The sequence below is a fragment of the Salvelinus namaycush genome, chromosome 8 (assembly GCF_016432855.1).
Source record: "Salvelinus namaycush isolate Seneca chromosome 8, SaNama_1.0, whole genome shotgun sequence".
NCBI lineage: Eukaryota > Metazoa > Chordata > Actinopteri > Salmoniformes > Salmonidae > Salvelinus > Salvelinus namaycush.
Genome location: NC_052314.1, coordinates 39,145,856 through 39,165,796, shown reverse-complemented (window position 1 = coordinate 39,165,796; position 19,941 = coordinate 39,145,856). Strand labels below are relative to the sequence as shown.

At 42.3% G+C, this 19,941-nt stretch overlaps 1 protein-coding gene and 1 pseudogene across 1 annotated transcript in view; one reads left to right on the top strand and one right to left on the bottom strand.

Moving 5' to 3' along the window:
* The first annotated feature begins 3,103 nt into the window (after positions 1–3,103).
* On the top strand, positions 3,104–9,666 carry LOC120052121 (annotated as a pseudogene).
* Positions 9,667–12,844: 3,178 nt separating this feature from the next.
* Positions 12,845–19,941, bottom strand: part of LOC120052660 (dedicator of cytokinesis protein 7-like) — a 93,476-nt gene continuing 86,379 nt past the window's right edge. The window contains exons 42-47 of the mRNA XM_038999706.1: positions 19,255–19,389; positions 17,780–17,869; positions 17,391–17,627; positions 16,920–17,170; positions 16,589–16,756; positions 12,845–13,360 (exon numbers count right to left, since the gene is read on the bottom strand). Of these exons, the coding sequence (XP_038855634.1) occupies positions 13,318–13,360; positions 16,589–16,756; positions 16,920–17,170; positions 17,391–17,627; positions 17,780–17,869; positions 19,255–19,389 (924 nt within the window). The 3' untranslated portion in view covers positions 12,845–13,317. The remainder of the gene's footprint in view (positions 13,361–16,588; positions 16,757–16,919; positions 17,171–17,390; positions 17,628–17,779; positions 17,870–19,254; positions 19,390–19,941) is intronic.

Below are 19,941 nucleotides of genomic sequence, written 5' to 3'. Positions count from 1 at the left end.
AAGCTACAGTTGAAGTCGGAAGTTTACATACGCCTTAGCCAAATACATTTAAACTCCTGACATTTAGTACAAGAGGGGACTGAGCACGCACCCATGAGGGGCCCCCATGTTGAGGATCAGCGTGGCAGATGTGCTGTTACCTACCCTTACCACCTGGGGGCGGCCGTCAGTAAGTCCAGGATCCAGTTGCAGTTGGAGGTGTTTAGTCCCAGGGTCTTTAGCTTAGTGATGAGCTTTTGAGGGCACTATGGTGTTGAACACTGAGCTGTAGTCAATGAATAGCATTCTTACGTAGGTGTTCCTTTTGTCCAGGTTGGATAGGGCAGTGTGGAGTGCAATAGAGGTTGCATCATCTGTGGATCTGTTGGGGCGGTATGCAAATTAGTGGGTCTAAGATTTCTGGGATAATGGTGTTGATGTGAGCCATGACCAGCCTTTCAAAGCCCTTCCTGGCTACAGACGTGAGTGCTATGGGTCGGTATTCATTTAGGCAGGTTACCTTGGTCTTCTTAGGTACATGGACTATGGTGGTCTGCTTGAAACATGTTGGTATTACAGACCCGGTCAGGGAGAGGTAGAAAATGTCAGTGAATACACTTGACAGTTGGTCAGTGCATGTTCGGTGTACACGTCCTGGTAATCTGTCTGGCCCTGCGGCCTTGTGAGTGTTGACCTGTTTAAAGGTCTTACTCACATCGGCTACGGAGAGCGTGATCACACAGTTGTCCGGAACAGCTGGTTGCTTGCCTTGAAGCATACATAGAAGTCATTTAGCTCATCTGAGCTCGTGTCACTGGGCAGCCCGCGGCTATGCTTCCCTTTGTAGTCTGAAACAGTTTGCAAGCCCTGCCACATCCGACGAGCGTCGGAGCCGGTGTAGTAGGATTCAATCTTAGTCCTGTATTGACGGTTCGTCGGAGGGCATAGCGGGATTTCTTATAAGCGTCTGGGTTAGAGTCGCGCTCCTTGAAAACGACAGCTCTACCCTTTAGCTCAGTGCGGATGTTGCCTGTAATCCATGGCCCCTTTGGGGTACGTACCCCCACTAGTAGTAGCAGCTAGCTAACGTTAACAGGATCCAAACATAAACATAAAAAAACAATACAATCATTTAATTGGCAGATTCATTTAAAAAAAAAAATCACAGTTGGATATACCCATATAAACACACACATCACCATAGCTACCAAGGACAGTGGGATTGAACTTCGGGAAAAGTGGGAATGGGGTGGGGATCTGCAGCAAAGGCTATGAGCTGGTGGCTGGGGCGCCAGAGGGCGGCAGCCAATTGCCAAAATGCCGCCCCAAATTCAATTGCCGCCGTAGGCAGCCGCCTAATATGAGGACCGGCCCTGCATGGGAGAGATCGCATTTGTAAAATGATGTATCGTTTCAAATGTCGTAGAGACAGACTGGTAGGTTTATACAACCCCCAACTGTTGCAAACCAAATAGTAGCATGGAAAATGTATTTGAAGACAATTTCTTCCAAAGGGAGATAAAGATTATGAATTTCCTGCATGGGCTGCAGGACAGTGGAATTATGACATTAACACGTCATGGCATTTTGTGGGACATGGCATAACTCCAGTATATCAACCAATCAGCATCCAGGATCCAAACCACCCATTTGATTTAAGAAATAAGGCACAAGAGGCAGTGCTGTATCGTGAATATAGTCACAGGTAAATGGCGTTGTTCGTCAACCCATTTACCTGTGACTATATTCATGATATAGCACTGCCTCCTTTGCCTTATTGCTTTTTTATAGAACGGGTGGGTCTAATGCTGATTGGTTAAAACCACATTCCAGCCTGTGTCTATTCCACAAGTTACCACTGGCTAAATATATGACGTTAAAATGCCTATTTACTCTCTTCCATCTGACTGCTCAATCCACTGTCTCATCAGCCCAGCCAGAAATTGTATCAACTTGATCTCCACTATAAAAAAAACATCTAGACTTTTTTTAGACTAACATTTAGTTTTCAACGGTGGAGATTTGTACGAAAGAGCACATTTTCTATGCCAGGTGAAATCTCCCTTCATTAGCTCATTGTTATGGATGTATCCAAATAAATTTCACTAGAAAATAGCTTAAACATTTACATTTTAGTCATTTAGCAGAAGCTCTTATCCAGAACGACTAACAATACTTTTTTCGTAAACAAATACAAATGCAGCTACTTTGTTGTTATTCTGGCTGCACTGTTTGATGTGACTAAGTTAGCTGTAGTTGGTTAGCTAACAAGCAAGGGATAAGAACGTTGCCAGCCCTCAACATTTAGAACGAACGACTGGGTCGTGTCCATAAAAGGAACAAAAACAGTTAACGACTGGGTCGCGTCTCTGGCAACCGAACTGATAGAATTGTTGTGCCATTCGTCCACCGCCATCACCTCACATTTCAGCATGATAATGCACACCCCCATGTTTGAAGGATCTGTACAAAATTCCTGTAAGGTGAAAATGTCCTAGTTCTTCCAAAGCCTGCATACTCACAAGACATGTCACCCAGTGGCAGTGATGAAAAAAGCACCCAATTGTCATACTTGAGTAAAAGTAAACATACCTTAACAGAAAATGACTCAAGTGAAACTCACCCAGTAAAAAAACTACTTCAGTAAAAGTCTAAAAGTATTTGGTATTAAATATACTTAAGTATCAAAAGTAAATCTAATTGCTCAAATGTACTTAAGTATCAAAAGTAAAAGTATAAATCCTTTCAGAAGACGGTCACATTTTCTAGTTTTTTATTTTATTTTACGGATAGCCAGGGGCATGCTTTAACTCTCAGACACAATTTACAAACTGAAGCATATATTTAGTGAGTCTGCCAGACCAGAAGCAGTAGGGATGACCTGGGATGTTCTCTTGATAAGTGTGTGAATTAGACAATTTTCCTGTCCTGCTAAGCATTCAAAATGTAACGAGCACTTTTGGGTGACAGTGAAAATGTATGGAGTAAAAGTACATCCTTTTCTTTAGGAATGTTGTGAAGTAAAAGTTGCCAAAAATATTAAAAGTATTAAAAATATTAAAATACTTAAGTACTTTACACCACTGCCCAGTGGAGGCTCCCGAGGGGAGAACGGCTTATAATAATGGCCCCGAATAAGGCCCGGAAAGTATTTGATGCCGTTCCACTGATTCCGTTCCAGTCATTACCACAAGCCCATTCTCCCCAATGAAGGTGCCACAAACCTCCTGTGATGTCACCCATTAACCATGTTTAGGATGCTCTGGATCGACGTGTACGACAGTGTGTTCCAGTTCCCGCCAATATCCAGCAACTTCGCACAGCCATTGAAGACGCGTGAGACAACATTCCACAGGCCACAATCAACAGCCTGATCATCTCTATGCAAAGGAGATGTGACGCGCTGCATGAGGCAAATTGTGGTCACCAAATACTGTCTGATTTTCTGATCCATGCCCCTACTTATTTATTGTTGTTGTTACCAAAAGATGCATATCTGTATTCCCAGTCATGGGAAATGCCCAATGAATTCCTTTCAATTCCCTTATATTAACTGTAACTCAGTAAAATCTTAGAAATTGTTGCATGTGGCATTTATATCCAGACTAACAGCAGAGAGACATTCAAACCCTTCCGTCTTTCCCAGGTCTGCAGTGAGGTGTCAAGGAGAGGAGGGTAGGGTTTTCTTCTGCATAGAAAAGTCTTGGGCGGGCCATCTAGGTGTTTTTTTTTGGGGGGGGGGGGGGGGGGGGGGGGGGTTGCCTATGACCAAACAGTAAAAGAAATATATAATTTTGGGGGTGGAAAAACGTTTTCAGTGTAACTTAAACCAGATAAAGTATGTAGATAATGGACCTATATCTTTTTTTCTTTGATAATCTTTGAGAACTAACAATCACCAACATAAAAGCCAGACAGTCCGGGAGAATCAAAAATTTAAAAAAGAATATGCATTTAGGAGTATTTTTGTCATGGCATGGGGACCCCATAGATTTTAGGATGTTTGTGTCACTCGGATAGCATAAGCCATGGCAAAATGTGTAGAATTCCAGGAAATTTGCTTTAAAATTGCACATTTTTCTCTCGGCCTGATGGCAAAATGTGTAGGATTGCAGGAAATTCACTTTAAAACAGCTACATTTTGTCACTGCAGCCAACAGGACCGCACCATTTTCCACACTCATCGCAATGCCCCGTCCACCTGCCCCATAGAGTATCACAGTCTGAGTCATAATACCCATAAAACCTAGAGGTCAAACAGGGAAATGTTTCCAATTGTTTTTCCAACATTCATTTTTTCCATAGGGGAATTTAGAAATACTTCAAATAAGGGTTGTGCTTTGTGTAGGCTTACCCTGGCATGATGTTTTGATAACCATGTAAATCTGTCTAGGACAAGGTGACTTTTATCAATATATTCACTTAGTTTTCAGATTTGGCCTATATCCCTGTTGTTTTTAGACCTGATTAGCTAGCTGTACCACCCAAATACTGTAAACCTGATCTGCTGCTATACAGACCTATTGATACAGTATTTGTACTTTATTACTGACAAAAGAGCAAACAATTTTTATAAAAAAGTGAAACTGCTCCTTGCCTCTATAAATGAAGAAAAACCTAAGTACATTCTCTATATTACACAACCATTATATCCAAACATTCTTAAACATTTTGCCTAATGAATGTGACCCAGTCTTGCAGGGACTTGTAGTTGGGCTGGGGTCTGAACTGAGTGTGTTGAGTAGTTTGTGTGGAGGCTTGGCCAGCTCTCCGTCAGTGAACTTGTCAGGGAGGAGTAGGTAGCTGGACTGGAGCTGTTCCATTAACCTCTAATTCCTCCCAAACCCGGATCCCGGAGCACCCCATCAGTAAAAAAGCTGACTAGCATAGCCTAGCATAGCGTCACAAGTAAATACTAGCATCTAAATATCATTAAATCACAAGTCCAAGACACCAGATGAAAGATACACATCTTGTGAATCCAGCCATCATTTCTGATTTTTAAAATGTTTTACAGGGAAGACACAATATGTAAATCTATTAGCTAACCACGTTAGCAAAAGACACCACTTTTTTTACTCCACCAGTTTTTTACTCCATCAGTAGCTATCACAAATTCGACCAAATAAAGATATAAATAGCCACTAACCAAGAAACAACTTCATCAGATGACAGTCTGATAACATATTTATTGTATAGCATATGTTTTGTTAGAAAAATGTGCATATTTCAGGTATAAATCATAGTTTACCATTGCAGCCAGTAATCACAACTCTCACCAAAGCGACTAGAATAACTACAGAGAGCAACGTGTATTACCTAATTACTCATCATAAAACATTTCTTAAAAATACACAGCGTACAGCAATTGAAAGACACAGATCTTGTGAACCTAGACAATATTTCAGATTTTCTAAGTGTTTTACAGCGAAAACACAATATAGCGTTATATTAGCTTACCACAATAGCAAACATCACAACAGCATTGATTCAAGCCAAACATAGCAATAACGTATAAACCACCAAAAGATATTAATTTTTTCACTAACCTTCTCAGAATTCTTCAGATGATAGTCCTATAACATCATATTACACAATGCATATAGAGTTTGTTCGAAAATGTGCATATTTAGCGGCACAAATCGTGGTTATACAATGAGAAAAGTAGCCAAGCTGCAAAGAAAATGTCAGGAGAAATCTTGGGAAAGGCACCTATTCTAATCGAAAACTATTCATAAACTTGACTAAAAAATACAAGTTGGACAGCAAATGAAAGATAAATTAGTTCTTAATGCAATCGCTGTGTTAGATTTTTAAAATTAACGTTACTGCGCAATACAGCGTGCGCTAAAGCGAGACCGCCCCATAATTCATGGCGGAATTATTATTTGACATTTGTCAACATAAGTACGAATTAACAGCATAAAGACTGCTTACTATTAGCTGAGCTTCCATCAGAATCTTGGGCAAGGTGTCCTTTCTCCAGAACAATCGTCTTTGGGTTGAAAGATGTCCTCTTCTCCTGTCGAAATAGCAGCTAACGATAGCCACCCACTGGAGAGGTGTCCAACTCGTGAAAGCGCATGACAAAGAAATCCCAGAAAATCGCAATAAACTGCTATAAGTCGGTTTAAATTAACTACCTTATGATGTCTTTAACACCTATAACGAATAAAAACATGACCGGAGATATAGAACTACTAAAACGAAAGCGTTTGCAGGACGCCATTGTGATGTCTTCTTGCGCCAGGCGCACCGTTGAAAAGGACGGTACTTCCGTTCCACGGTCTATATATAGGGTCCCAGATTGCGCAATCCACTCCATTCAAATTCTCCCCGCTTACTGACATCTAGAGGAAGACGTATGCAGTGCATGTAGCCCGATGGCTTACATGGGGACTTATAAACTGACCTCAGAACAGGGACCTCGATTTCTGAAATCTCACTCCCTGACAGGAAATGTGCTGCAGAATGAGTTCTGTTTCACTCAGAGAAATAATTCAAACGGTTTTAGAAACTAGAGAGTGTTTTCTATCCAATAGTAATAATAATATGCATATTGTACGAGCAAGAATTGAGTACGAGGCAGTTTAATTTGGGAACTCATTTTTACAAAGTCGAAATGGCGCCCCCATAGGCTCAAGAGGTTTTAAGGTGATCAAACTGTGGAAACTATCCAGCAACTCCATGTGCATCAGCACCACCTCTTCTGGACCCCCTGACTGCTGAAAGAGGGGTAGGTATTTGATATGTCTCTTTTAGAAGTAAAAAAAAAAAAAAAGATTCTCAATGAGAATAACCAGTATAAATAAATATTAAATTCAATATTTGACTGACTCTAATTAGTGTTTTACATTCAGCTGAATCCCAAATACGAGGGCTACCTACACCACTACACCCAGGAAGTGCTCCAATGCATCCTGGGATACATGCAGGAGGCCTCATAGACCATCAGGAAGGAACAGGAGGGTGACCAGGACGATGATGTCAGAGGTCAAGCCAGGCACTGCCACCACTGTGGGCACCAAAACAAACTGCAACAGAGGAGCAGGCCAAAACTTCAGAAATCTCACTTAACGATGATGGTCAAACAAGCAGTAAGAGAAAGAGTGACACAGAGGCAGGCCAAGGAGTCAGTATCGGCAGCCGAAAACGGGAAACCTCTCACCCAACCCAAGAGGAAGTCCTCCAGTGACATCACTGTAGCGCCAAAATTCGAAGGCGAAGAAGAGGGGGAGAAGAAGCAGGAAGAAGAGAAGGAAAGCGACGTGGAGGGGAAAGGAGAGGTGGCCCCTAAAGAGTCAGAGGTGAAGAAGAGGCCCAAGCTGAGCTGGCTGTCCTCAGGGAAGCAGCCCAGTATCTTCTCTAAGTTCATGAGCATGAGATGGATTAGCTGCCACACAGGAGGGAAGACAGAGACAGCCGAACCTGACCAGGAGGAGACACAGAGTAACCAACCTCAGGAGAACGGTGGGGAACACAGGAAAAACTCTCGGGAGAAGGTAACAGAGGAAGCGGAGGAGAAAGCTAAAAGTGAAAGTGAGGTCAGAGTTAAGTACATGTCGTTGGAAATCCACTTCATCGACCGTGTCCTGTGTCGCATTTTTTTGTACCCTTGCTTTAGCCATTATGTTTTGTCTATTACTATGTTGAATCCGGACTCTGCTCTTTTCCTCTCCCCTGTCCAGAGTGCCTGGGTGTGGACCTGATGGAGCGTTTGTTCCAGGGCCTTCTGGTGTTGAAGACACGCTGTCTGGAATGTGAGTGTCACGCTGAGAGCAGAGAAGACATCCAGGACATCAGTGTCCCAGTGCAGGTGGACGAACACCGCAGCCCAGACAATAGCTCGGAATGTGAGGGGTGTTATTATGTGTACACACACTCACACAGGGTTCTTGTTTAATACGGCAAACCTGCAGCCTAGAGACTGTACTATACACGCACACAAGTTAGCACACGGTCACACATACATGAACAGTCACCACTTATACAAGCTGTTTCAAAGATCAGCCCAAGCAACAGTCTCCACAATGTATATCCTCTCATATTACAACCATCTCACTCTAACCCCTCGGCTCTGCTCTGCTCTCCACCCCTCCAGTCCCCCCTGACCCCAAGCTGGAAACTCTGAAGTGGGCCATCTCCCAGTTTGCCTCAGTGGAGAGGATCGTAGGAGAGTACCTCTGTGAGATCTGCCACCACTACACTGAGGCTGAGAGGAGTCTGCCGTTTGATAAAACCCCCCAGAGGTCGTCACCGTCCACCTCAAGTGCTTCTCCGTCCTTTATAATGCCCTCTGTCTGAAGTCTGCTTGGTTTTGCTCTTACTCTAGTTACAGTGGATGGATACTTTGTCACTTACATACAACGTCAACACACAATCAGATATAATATAACACAGAAGCGCAACACCATATTATACAACAGTACTTGGTAAGCCGATCTGAGGAAAAAAGGAAGGTGTAAGGTTCAGTGTGTGTTAAAATTAGTTCAGTGTTTGTTTTACAACCATCTTTGTAACCTCTGTGTCTCAAGCTACTCAGCATGTGTAAACTGACGCTCTCTCTCTCTGTGTTGTTCAGGATGGACCCGTACGCCGGCCTCTCAAAGGTGAATACCCCCCTACAGACCCCTTTCAAGTGCTCTCTGGAGGAGTGGTGCATGCACCTCTCAGCCACTGGAGGGCAGCACTACCAGCTGTTTGCTGTGGTCATTCACAGTGGTGTCACGCTCTCCAGCGGACGGTACACCACCTACATCAGGATGATGGACCTCAAGGACACCAAGGTCCGCCTGCCCGAGGGGGATGAGAAGTAGAGCGGAGAGGAAGAGGAGTGTGGTGGGAAATTGCATGGTCCGCAACCCAAGGAAGAGGTGTTGGATTATGATGACGGGGAAGTGTCTTATAGTCTCAATGGTAAAGGACAAAATGGTTCTGCTAACGCCAACTCTGCTAGCACCACAATAACCAGCAAGCTGGGGGCCAAGAAGGCCTCAGAGGGGGTGGGACTGCTGGGGGGGGGGGCAGAGGAGCCTGTCCAGCTACGACCTTGGGGGCAACAAGCAGACAGCCAACCCAGACAAGGCAAACCAGACCAGCCTCTACTGGGACAGAGAACACCATCACCAGATCATCCAGACGAACTTCCAGGGCCCCGGGACACAGTAGTAATGGAGGGATAAAGGAGGAGTCTGAGGAGGTCCTTGTGACTGGGTGCGAGGGGGCTGGAGGTGGGGTGTCTACATTTTACATTTACATTTTAGTCATTTAGCAGACGCTCTTATCCAGAGCGACTTACAGTAGAGTGCATACATTTTATTACATTTTACATACTGAGACAAGGATATCCCTACCGGCCAAACCCTCCCTAACCCGGACGACGCTATGCCAATTGTGCGTCGCCCCACGGACCTCCCGGTTGCGGCCGGCTGCGACAGAGCCTGGGCGCGAACCCAGCCCAGCCTGGGCGCAAACCCAGAGACTCTGGTGGCGCAGCTAGCACTGCGATGCAGTGCCCTAGACCACTGCGCCACCCGGGAGCAGGCCCTGAGCAGCCTGCTGCAGTACGAGGGGAAGTGGATGCTCTTTGATGACGCTGAAGTGTTTTTCTTTGAGGAGGACTTCCTGAGAGCCTGCTCTACTTCTACTCCATACCTGTTATTTTACAGGAGGGTCACCCGCCAGTGACACCACTTTGTATGTGTGTGGGTCAGTGGCGGTTCTAGCTTGTATGGCTCCCTGGGCGAACACACCCTTCAGCCCCCCCCAGACAATATGTCTGTGAAACTATATATTCACAGTATTATGAATTGTGGTTTATTTGGTAGCATTTTGTAGTGTGACTGATTTTACTAATTGCATTAGTGCTGTACAAAGTTAGAGGTGCGCTATTTGATAGATTCCCCCACTCCCCCTGCCTCGGGCTTCCAGTGGGGAGACCTGAGGTCAACCTACCCCCGCCCCCCTCCCTCTCTCGTACTTCTGAGTGGGAGACCTTCCCAGGCAGTAGCCTGCCTAGCTCACAAACTAGAATCAGGGCGCCCACTCCGACAAAGTTAATTGACCCACAGTCCCACACGGTGGCATGATATCATTGACGTGACGTGCAAATGAGCGATAGAAAACCGATCATGCAAATGTCACCATTCCATTTATTTCAGCTCATGAAAGATGGGACCAACACTTCACATGTTGTGTTTATATTTTTGTTCAGTGTAGATGTAGTTAACTAGCTGGCCTGGCGCATCGTTGCCCATTAAAAGGAAGTTCGGCAAGTATTTATTTTAACCAGGTAGCCGAGGATAACAAAAGCTAAAAGCGTGTACTGTATGACAGTCATAGACCGTTTTGGCAACATAAAAGAGGATGGTGGCATTGGCTTTTCTCTACAGTTAGGGTGAGTCGACGTTTTTTCTACTTGGCGCGCACACCCACAGCTTACTTTGATTGGACTAAATCGTTTTTGGTATCTTTTAGTTGACACTATTAGACTAAGCAGAGGTGATTAGATGGTGTTGACATGTTGAAATGGTGCTGGAATAGTGGAGGCAGCTCCTGTTTTCTTTGTAACTAGCGGTAACTCTCCGTAGTTCTAAATTAATAGTTGTTTAACGGTCCGAAAATGTCAGAAACATTATCTTGCGTGACCATGCTGTAGGTCATATAACTGTTTATTAAGTGCATTATGCTTTGTGGACAGACGGTGCTCCGGTTTTGTGATGAAACAAAGGTTTGGTTGAATTGATTCTGTTACTGTCTTCTTATTGCATCAACCTTAGGCCTATATCACGGTTGCAAGGCATATGAACTAACAGGTTATAGAGCAAACAACGCAATTATCACAACACAGATTGTAATATGGCTTTTTTTTCCTGGATTGGCTTCCCCCCGTGATTTTACCCACGCACTCCTACTGTGAACGAAGTCAATCTACTATATCCCTTTACCATTCATAAATCATACAACGTAGTTGCATGTCCATGGTATCCCACCGGGACAATTAAACCAAATATCTTGTTTGTATTTTCCTCGGATATGCAGCCCATATCGGGACATGGCTGACAGTGACGCTAAAGTGAGAGATTCGTCAGTGATTGAGTATGTTTACATGCACACTAATAATTTGAAATGAAACATATGGCAGTAGGCAGATTATGCAAAAGTCATGTAAACACCTTACTCAGTTTATCTTAAATCGGGCGTAAGGTCAAAATTGAAGTAAGAATACGCAGATTAAAACCTGTTTTTCTGACAATCTTTCAAATTGTTAGGACATGTGAACAATTTGATCTGCTTCCACCAGCCGAGCAAGCCCCCCTCTTTAGAGCTAGTGGAGTGAGTTCGGAACAACTAAACGAGTGCTTAGTAGAAGTAGTTTTCACATACAAACGTTATGTGCAAACTCTGAATCAAATATGCTTCCCAAAAATAACACGGTCGCTGTGGTAGAACGTTTATTTCGATTGGCCATTTTCTGCATTTATCAGAGTGCCATCAGGTAGCCTGATTTCAGATTTTTGCCCACGCTACATGCCCACGGCGATATCGGTCCGCTAATACAGGACTAGTAAAGGCTCAGTGAAAAACAATGTGACTTTTTTGTAATAATCTTTTTTTGGGGGGGGGGGGGGGGGATCTGCAACACCCCTACTTCCCGTGGCTATGCATGTAAACAGGATTATTAGGGGTATCATTCTTCTTGCAAAGTATGTAAACATTTTAATCAAATGTATTAATCTGACTACCCACAATAATCGCATTATTGTGTGCATGTTGACTCAGTGTAGCCCACCGAATCACATTGGAGTGAGCCGTTCATTTGGCTCCCTAATTTGCATACTGGTAACCTTTTTGGCTGTTAATCTGTAGATACATTATGAAAGCATTCAATAAAGATGGTGACTCCTCACTGCAGGAACAATAGGTAGCGGAAAGAGACTTATTCTGTTCCAAATATGACAATGATAAAAATATAAATAAATCTGTGAAGTCAGAAATATATAATACTTATAAACCTTTAATTTTAAAATGTAACCTTTTTTTTTTGAAGATGTGCCCCATTTTACACATTTTTCTGTTTTAAAAACCTCTTAGATGTCAGGTCCCGTTTTGGGTTACTGGTACCGGATCCGACCCGACATTTCCGCTTATAAATCGATCTGTGGACACCGTAGACCGAAATGGCTTGCATTGAGCGATAGCCCTGGTTCCTACGGACACAGTAATTCATGTCGTGCAGTAAAACTGTATGTAAGACTTTAAACCTGTCTTTTCATATAGGCCTAGACAACATCCAAAATAACTAATACACTGAATTCGTATACATTTGCAGTAATTTAAATTGTAAAGTCGTGTCTTTCTACACAATACCACAACTCATTTTATCAATCTGGGAGGAAAACTTGATAAAGCATCCAATCATTTTGCTGTGTATTTTAGATGGAATCAAGTTATTATAACATACCAGAGGCCACCAAAATAGAGCTTATTTGCCAACCTTTTTTTTAAGCCCCCACGGTCCGGGAAGTCCATAGCTGGCTTTACTTAGGGAAAACATTGGTTTCATGCCTTCAAATACTGTTGGACCGTCAGAAATAAGCTGCTCAGTTTTGGCCCATAATGTTTAAGTTCAGTTAGATACAGATAAAGGAGGCCATCTCGGTCTAGTTCTTGGCGAGATAATTTTTGCACGTGTAGAAAATAATAATAATTCCCACATATTTTCTACTTCTCGCTCCTGCTATAATTTGTAGATTCTCTTGTACATTTAATAAAACACCAGCATATGCAAAGTTTTTCTTTGTTTGCCCAAGAGTTCTTCAAGATTGTCTTTTTTGTCTTCAAAGAACAGTACTCACCCATTTGGACATTCAAATATTTATTTAGTAAAATATTTAAAGTAAACAAAAAAAATACATTACTATTCAATGTTAATGTTTACATTTCCCTAACTAAAAACAAAATGGAGCTTAACTAAAAATTATAAAGCATTATAAATAGTGTCGGTACATATTTTGCAAGTTTTCTTTCCATCGCATTTTTGCTTAAATATTAAAACGTTCAAGTCGCAAAATGCATTGATACACAGTAATTTAAAAAAGTGCACACATGAAATATGAATACAGATTTGACATTATACGTAGTAAGATCCACTTTGTTAAACCCACTGATTGCGTAACAGGCTGCCTGCCTGTCAACAAATAAGACACTTGAATGACGTACCAAGTTCGTGGTAACACTCCTTTAGCTTTCCTTCTGCTCGCTATCGGGAACGCTGACTCTGTCTTTGCACATGAATAAATTAAGGTAATGATTCTTAATTTCAATTTTTCTTCATCTTCAAAGTTCAAGCTTGCGGAGACTCATTCTGCTGAAGGAATCCCTGTGGGAAAAAAAGAACACAGAATGCAAAGTCAGTGAAACATGGAGAAGCCAAGTCATACCAAATTGGCCATGCAGTAGAGACCCAGTGCAGACAGTTTTACACAGGTGATTCCAATCACAGAACACCAAACTACCTGGTGAAGCTGCCCGTTTGCTGCATTTAACAGAAGCAAAAGCAGGGAATCATATTTATGTGGAGGGGAAGGCATGACAAAACATAAGCAATATGAGTATTTCATACGTCCAAATGCACATCATTAACGCGCCAAAGAAAGAGTGGAGCCGCGAACATTAGAAGCAGTTTACATTTAAACTGTTTCTATGTCTCAAAAAACATTTGTTGCCATAGTTGCACGTGATATAACGCTACTTGTTAGCTTTTCCCCATCAGATAGCATAGGGATAAGTATGCCAGGTTAACAACACCAGCTGGACATGATTTTTCCTGTGACAAATTCTGTATCGGCCAATTAAAAACGTTGACGTGACCAACCCCTTTTTTCCCATGAGCGTCCTTAACAGAAGTCACACAGCACCATCTGCTAATCAAAGTTAGTAAAACATGCACAAAACTTAAGCTGGACAGATAGCTCACAGTCAGGCTTCTAATCCCAGGTGAGATCGTTTTTTCCTTTGAAATGTAGACCTACATTTATTGTGATAGTGTGTTGCGAAGGGTGCAGCCAAAACCTTGTAAATGAAGATTACAAATATATCTAATGAGGAGTTTCTCTGAGTTCCTCTCGTAGACCGACAAATAGGCTTCTATTATACAGGGGTGTAGATCGACCAGATCGCACTAGAGCGATGCTTCGTCACTTCTCAGAATGGTGCTTGTTTAATAAAGTGTTATAACTTAAGGTGAATCAATGTCTCGCAAGATTACTTAATGATTCATCAGTATTCTACATAAGCCCAAAATACCGAATATATAATAGCATAGTTTCATGTAACTGTTAGACCAGAAACACCATATCATATGTAGGCTACACTTACAACATTTTATATGCATTATTATAAATCATCCACTTTTGTTACATTTTGAATCGCGCATCAACGAGTCAGTGAAAAGCCCTATGGATTTAGAGTCAACCGCTTTAGTATTGTGTGCCACTTCGAAGCGATGGTAATAACGGTACATGACCGCTAAATCGACAAGTCCATAAGGCTCTTAGTCTATTTATTCGATGTATGATACACGTACATGTTTGTAAGGACCTAATTGACCTTTTCTCCGCAAAAACTTGGGATTTTGTCATATGTGAAAACAATTGTGTGTAAAGTTAGTACTAGTAGCCTAGTCAAGGATTAATCAATGCAATATTGGCACATAACATTTTGATACAAAAGTAAACCTTGAATTTGTAGGTTTAAAATATCCTTCTGGTGGCCAGAGTTGACCTATTTTAAGAAATGCCATTGATAGGCTGATGCGGAATTTATTATAGGACATAATCAGTCAGCTGGTGAGGTTAGCATAGGGCTGACGGGACCAAGTACAATGTAGTGCTCTATCACGTTCAAGTAAATCAGCTATTTTAATTGGCTGATGCACATTTTGAGACCGAGAAACAGTTTAATAGGGGTGAGCCAAGTACTCGGACAAAACGAGTACCGTAACGGATATGGAGAATTTTCCGAACACGATTATGACAAGTATTTTTTGTAATTATACGGAAAAAAGTAATTTTCAGCTGCCAGCACACATTCTCTTTCACTCAAACAAAGTGAAGGGCTGTGTGCTCCAAACAACTATTGGTTAGTTCTTCTGTCTGTAAAGAAACGGGCGGGGTATCGGTTGAGCCAGCTGCAACGATTTGGATTAGAACAAGCCGCTCTCAAGTCTCCCCTTCTCCAAACACTGCGTATGAATCAGAATCCGTAGCTAGCCATTGTTGTTCTAGTTATTTCCTGTCCACTTTGCTGATGCTATTTGGTTGTTTTGTCTGTCTACTTGGCATGGTTTAGTAAGCCTACTTTGTCTGAAGGTATATTTATTCCATTGCTGACGATGTCTGTCGTTATTTCGTGATCCAAACCCATGCTTGCTTGCTATTATTACTTATTCTCGCCCAGGCATGTTTACCGAGCAACATATCATTAGAAAATAAAATTACAAATGTAGTTTATTTGTATTATACAAATGTTGTGGCATAAGTGTCAGGAGAGATACGTTTTGATTCTCTCGAAAGTGAAACAATATACGGGGTCAAGAGAATTAGCCTACCTTCATTTAAATCTGTGTCTGCAATAAATGCAGGCACTAGTAGCCAGCCATACATTAAGCTATTTATTAGCCTATTTTGTTGATAATTGAATAGGACTAAGTAAGTAAATCATGTGCATTTTCATCTGTCGGGGTCGTTTAACAATGTGGGTGAGTGAATGAAGGACATGGTGGAGAAAATTGCAAGATTGTGTTATAATACTGTTATTGCATCAAATGTTTGTTTTATGCAACAGAATAGGGGGTTCTCTGAACACTTTCATCTGTGTGTGTTCTACTGAGGATGGGCCTCGGAGTTTTAATGCTGACAGAAGATTTACCATGTCTTTGGGTGATGAACCTAACAAGACCGCATTCCATAGCATGAGTTACCGTTTCTGTACTGGGTTACCATGGGGAGATGGCTCCAGTATTGAGTTGGTGGGGCCAGACTCTGGTTTCTACACAACAAGAACAGTCTTGACAGCGGATAGCCTTTGCTGTGAATTATTAGCATCTTTCATATGAATCTTAACCTTGTGACCCATTCCATACATCTGTTGTTTGTCATGATTATCCAGGAGGATGGACTTTGCTATAAATGCTGTGGCTTAGTCCTGCTGGTTGGGCTCTCAACGAATCACCTACGGGGGGGCTCGTTGACAAGCTCCATTACTGCAGTAATTAAATAAGAACGTTTACTTGTTTTGAAGAAATTTACAAGTCTCCCCTTTTGATTAGAATAATTCCACAACAAGAAACATAAAGATGCACTCTGAGTGATAGAGCAGTAATGTGCACTTGAGGTATAGGCTTTACCAGCATTTAAAGCGCACGTCCGGGTTTTCCGATCAAGAGTAAATCTGATTACGAGTATCAAGTGTGATAAAACGGATACGATTCCGCATACGAGTATGACGAGATCGGCACACCCCTAGTTTAAACTATTTCTATTTCTAATGTTCACAAGTATGGCCCCAGTATGTTCCTGCTTGTCAACATACACACACACACACACACCTGTGAGAGTTGACCTGCAGCACAGGTTTATAAAGCTGGAGTATCTTTCTGCAGATGAGTGGCTGTAGCGCCTCCTTCAGACGATGGTAGTTCCTCTCCAACTCCCTCTGGTACTCCTTCTGGTCTGGACCAATCAGACTCTTGTTCTTACGGAGGGCGTCTTCACACCTGTATGGAGGAGAATAGGACAGGTGTGAGCAGAGCACTGTACTTCAATATGACCTGTTGCATACAGCACAGGGAATTGGAGTCTATAATCTCGATTTACAAACAACAGTACTTTGAATTTAATAAACTTTATTGACCTCTAGAGCGGAAACTGGTACTTTACCTCTTCGTGAAGTCTTTGAAGCAGAGGCGTAGTTTGTTGTGGTGTCTGTAGAGTTTAGGGTCACTGGGGATCTCTGAAAGGAATACCTGGGCCACTTCCAGAGGTCCCTGGTTGACGGTGGTCCCCACAGACCCCTGCAGGACCATTTGCAGCATCTTGGCATCGGAGGGGTCCTGGTGGGTGGCGAAGGCCAGCTCCTGGGTCTTCTTCTGCATATCCTCTATGGCCACCTCGATGGGCATGGAGCTGATCTAACACAGGGCCAGAGAGACAGGGATTGACGATCAGATGGAGAAAGCACACGAGAGACATTTGCGTCAATATTTAAAATAAACAGAGGTACATGCCTGTTTTTCATACGAATGTGTGTCAGTAAGAACATTACCGTAGTGGTCACTCTGAAATGTGTCGTGGATTTCATGTAACAGTAGCATATGGTGCACGGTGTCAGATGACGTGCCGGTGCCTCACCTCTTCTTTGTGGATGATGTTGATGCGGGTCTTGATGTAGGGGAAGGCGTGGGAGGTGGTCAGGATGGTTTTGCGCTTGAACTGATCGTGCAGATCCCCGTGCGCACGCCCGTCCAGCGTGAACGGCGTGCAGTAGACAAAGCGCCGCAGGTTGTAGTTCTTGTCGAAGTACGTGATGCGGTCCTTCATTTCATAGGTGTCAAAGTACGGCTCCACGTACGTGATCTGGACATAAGCCTGGACACAGTAAAGATACACAGTGGCACCTAGTTAACATGTTGTTTTACCAACATGAACCACAATACACATAAATAACCAATTAATATTCCAATAAGTGATTTGGAATTACATCTTTATCCACAAACCCTCTCTCCCACCGCCACACACACCTTATTTGGGTCCAGTTTGCACTTGTCCACTGGATTGGAGTCCTTAATGACTTCCACCTGGTCTTCTCCATAGCGCTGGCCATAAAACCCCTAAGAGATCAAACACACAGGACACACTCGGTGCTCAAGCTCTCTCACAGCGTAGACCGAGACCATTTCAAAAACTGAGAAGAGACCATTACTTAACTTCTCTAGGGTAGGGGGCAGCATTCGTAATTTTGGATGAAAAGCATACCCAAATTAAACTGCCTGCTTCTCGGGCCCAGAAGATATGATATGCATATAACTGGTAGATTTGGATAGAAAACACTCTAAAGTTTCCAAAACTGTTAAAATAGTTTCTGTGAGTGTAACAGAACTGATTTGGTAGGCGAAAACCTGAGAAAAATCCATTCGGGAAGTAGTTTTTTTTGTTGGTTTTGTAGTTTTCTATTCAATGCCATTACAGTATCCATTGACTTAGGACTCAAATTGCAGTTCCTATGCCTTCCACTAGATGTCAACAGTCTTTAGAAATTGTTTCAGGCTTGTATTCTGAAAAATTAGGAAGTAAGAGCAGTCTGAATGAGTGGACCCTAAAGTGTCACAGAGCTTTTTCATGCTAGTGACCGAGAGAGTGCCTTTCTTGTTTACCTTTTATATTGACGACATTATTGTCCGGTTGAAATATTATCGATTATTTAGGCTAAAAACAATCTGAGGATTGAATATAAACATTGTTTGACATGTTTCTATGAACTTTACGGATACAATTTGGATTTTTTGTCTGCGTTTGAGCCTGTGGATTACTGAAGAAAACGCGAACAAAACTGAGGTTTTTGGATATAAAGAGACTTTATCGAACAAAAGGAACATTTATTGAGTAAATGAATGTCTGCTGAGTGCAACCATATGAAGATCATCAAAGGTAAGGGATTCATTTTATCTCTATTTCTGACTTGTGTAACTCTTCTACTTGGCTGGTTGCTGTTTGTAATGATTTGTCTGCTGGGCTATGTTCTCAAATAATCGTATGGTATGCTTTCGCCGTAAAGCTTTTTTTTTTTTTTTTTTAAATCTGACACCGTGGTTGGATTCACAAGAAGTTAATCTTTAAACCTATGTAAAATATGTTTTGTTTTCTGAATTTTCTGAATTTTTTTCTGAATTTTCTGTTTTCTGAATGAGTATTTCTGTATTTGAATTTGGCGACCAGCAGTTTCACTGGCTGTTGAAGAGGTGGGACGCTAACGTCTCACGTACCCAAGAGAGGTTAAAGGAAAAATCCACTGAAAAACAATCTTTTGGTATTGCTTTCATTAGTCCACTGTTGATATGGTCCCATAACGTACTGTAGCAAGAGACACTTTGCATCTTGAAAGTCCAACATCTTGACTGCTGACATGTGAAACATTTCAGGACTGTTATCAACAGTAGACTAATGGAAAAAATATCAAAAGATAGTTTGAGACACACTCCTCCAAACTGCCATTTACCTCGAGTCGGTGTGAGATCTCTGCTAGCTTGGTGATGGCAGGCTCTTTGTACACAAACTCCTGCTCGTCCAAGTCCCCAAATTTAGAGCCGTAAAATCCGACTCTGAAGTAAGTACCAAACATTCTCTTCCCATCCTGTGAGACAGAAAACATGTTTTACGTGTGCAAATGTAAAATATAAGCGCATGCATGCATGCTACTTGAACAAAAACATGCTGCTTTTACACAGAATGTCATCAGAAGTGTAAGGATAAAGCACGGTAGTAACCCCGTGGATGGTGACAGTCTGATTATGTCTGAGCCAGACTATTGATACATTAGCTGAAATCCATCCAACTCAGTGAAACCATCAAGTTCAAGTTCATCATCAGCAAACACTTCAATTGCAACACCAAATATGAACAACTTTCAGAGGCTCTATCAATGACCATGTTGACCAATGATGTGTTATTGCTGATCAGATTGGAATATGTGCACTGACCTAGAAACAGTATGTATTTCTGGGTGTTGTGTTGACGTGTGACTGGTTAGATACTACTGCACTGTTGGAGCTGGGAACACAAGCATTTCGCTACACCAGCTAAATATGTGTGTGTGACCAATAACATCTGATTTGATTTGAGTACACGTGTGAAAAGTCTGTCACGGTCTATGGCCCGGTACCAAAGCCTTTAAACTGGCAGATGA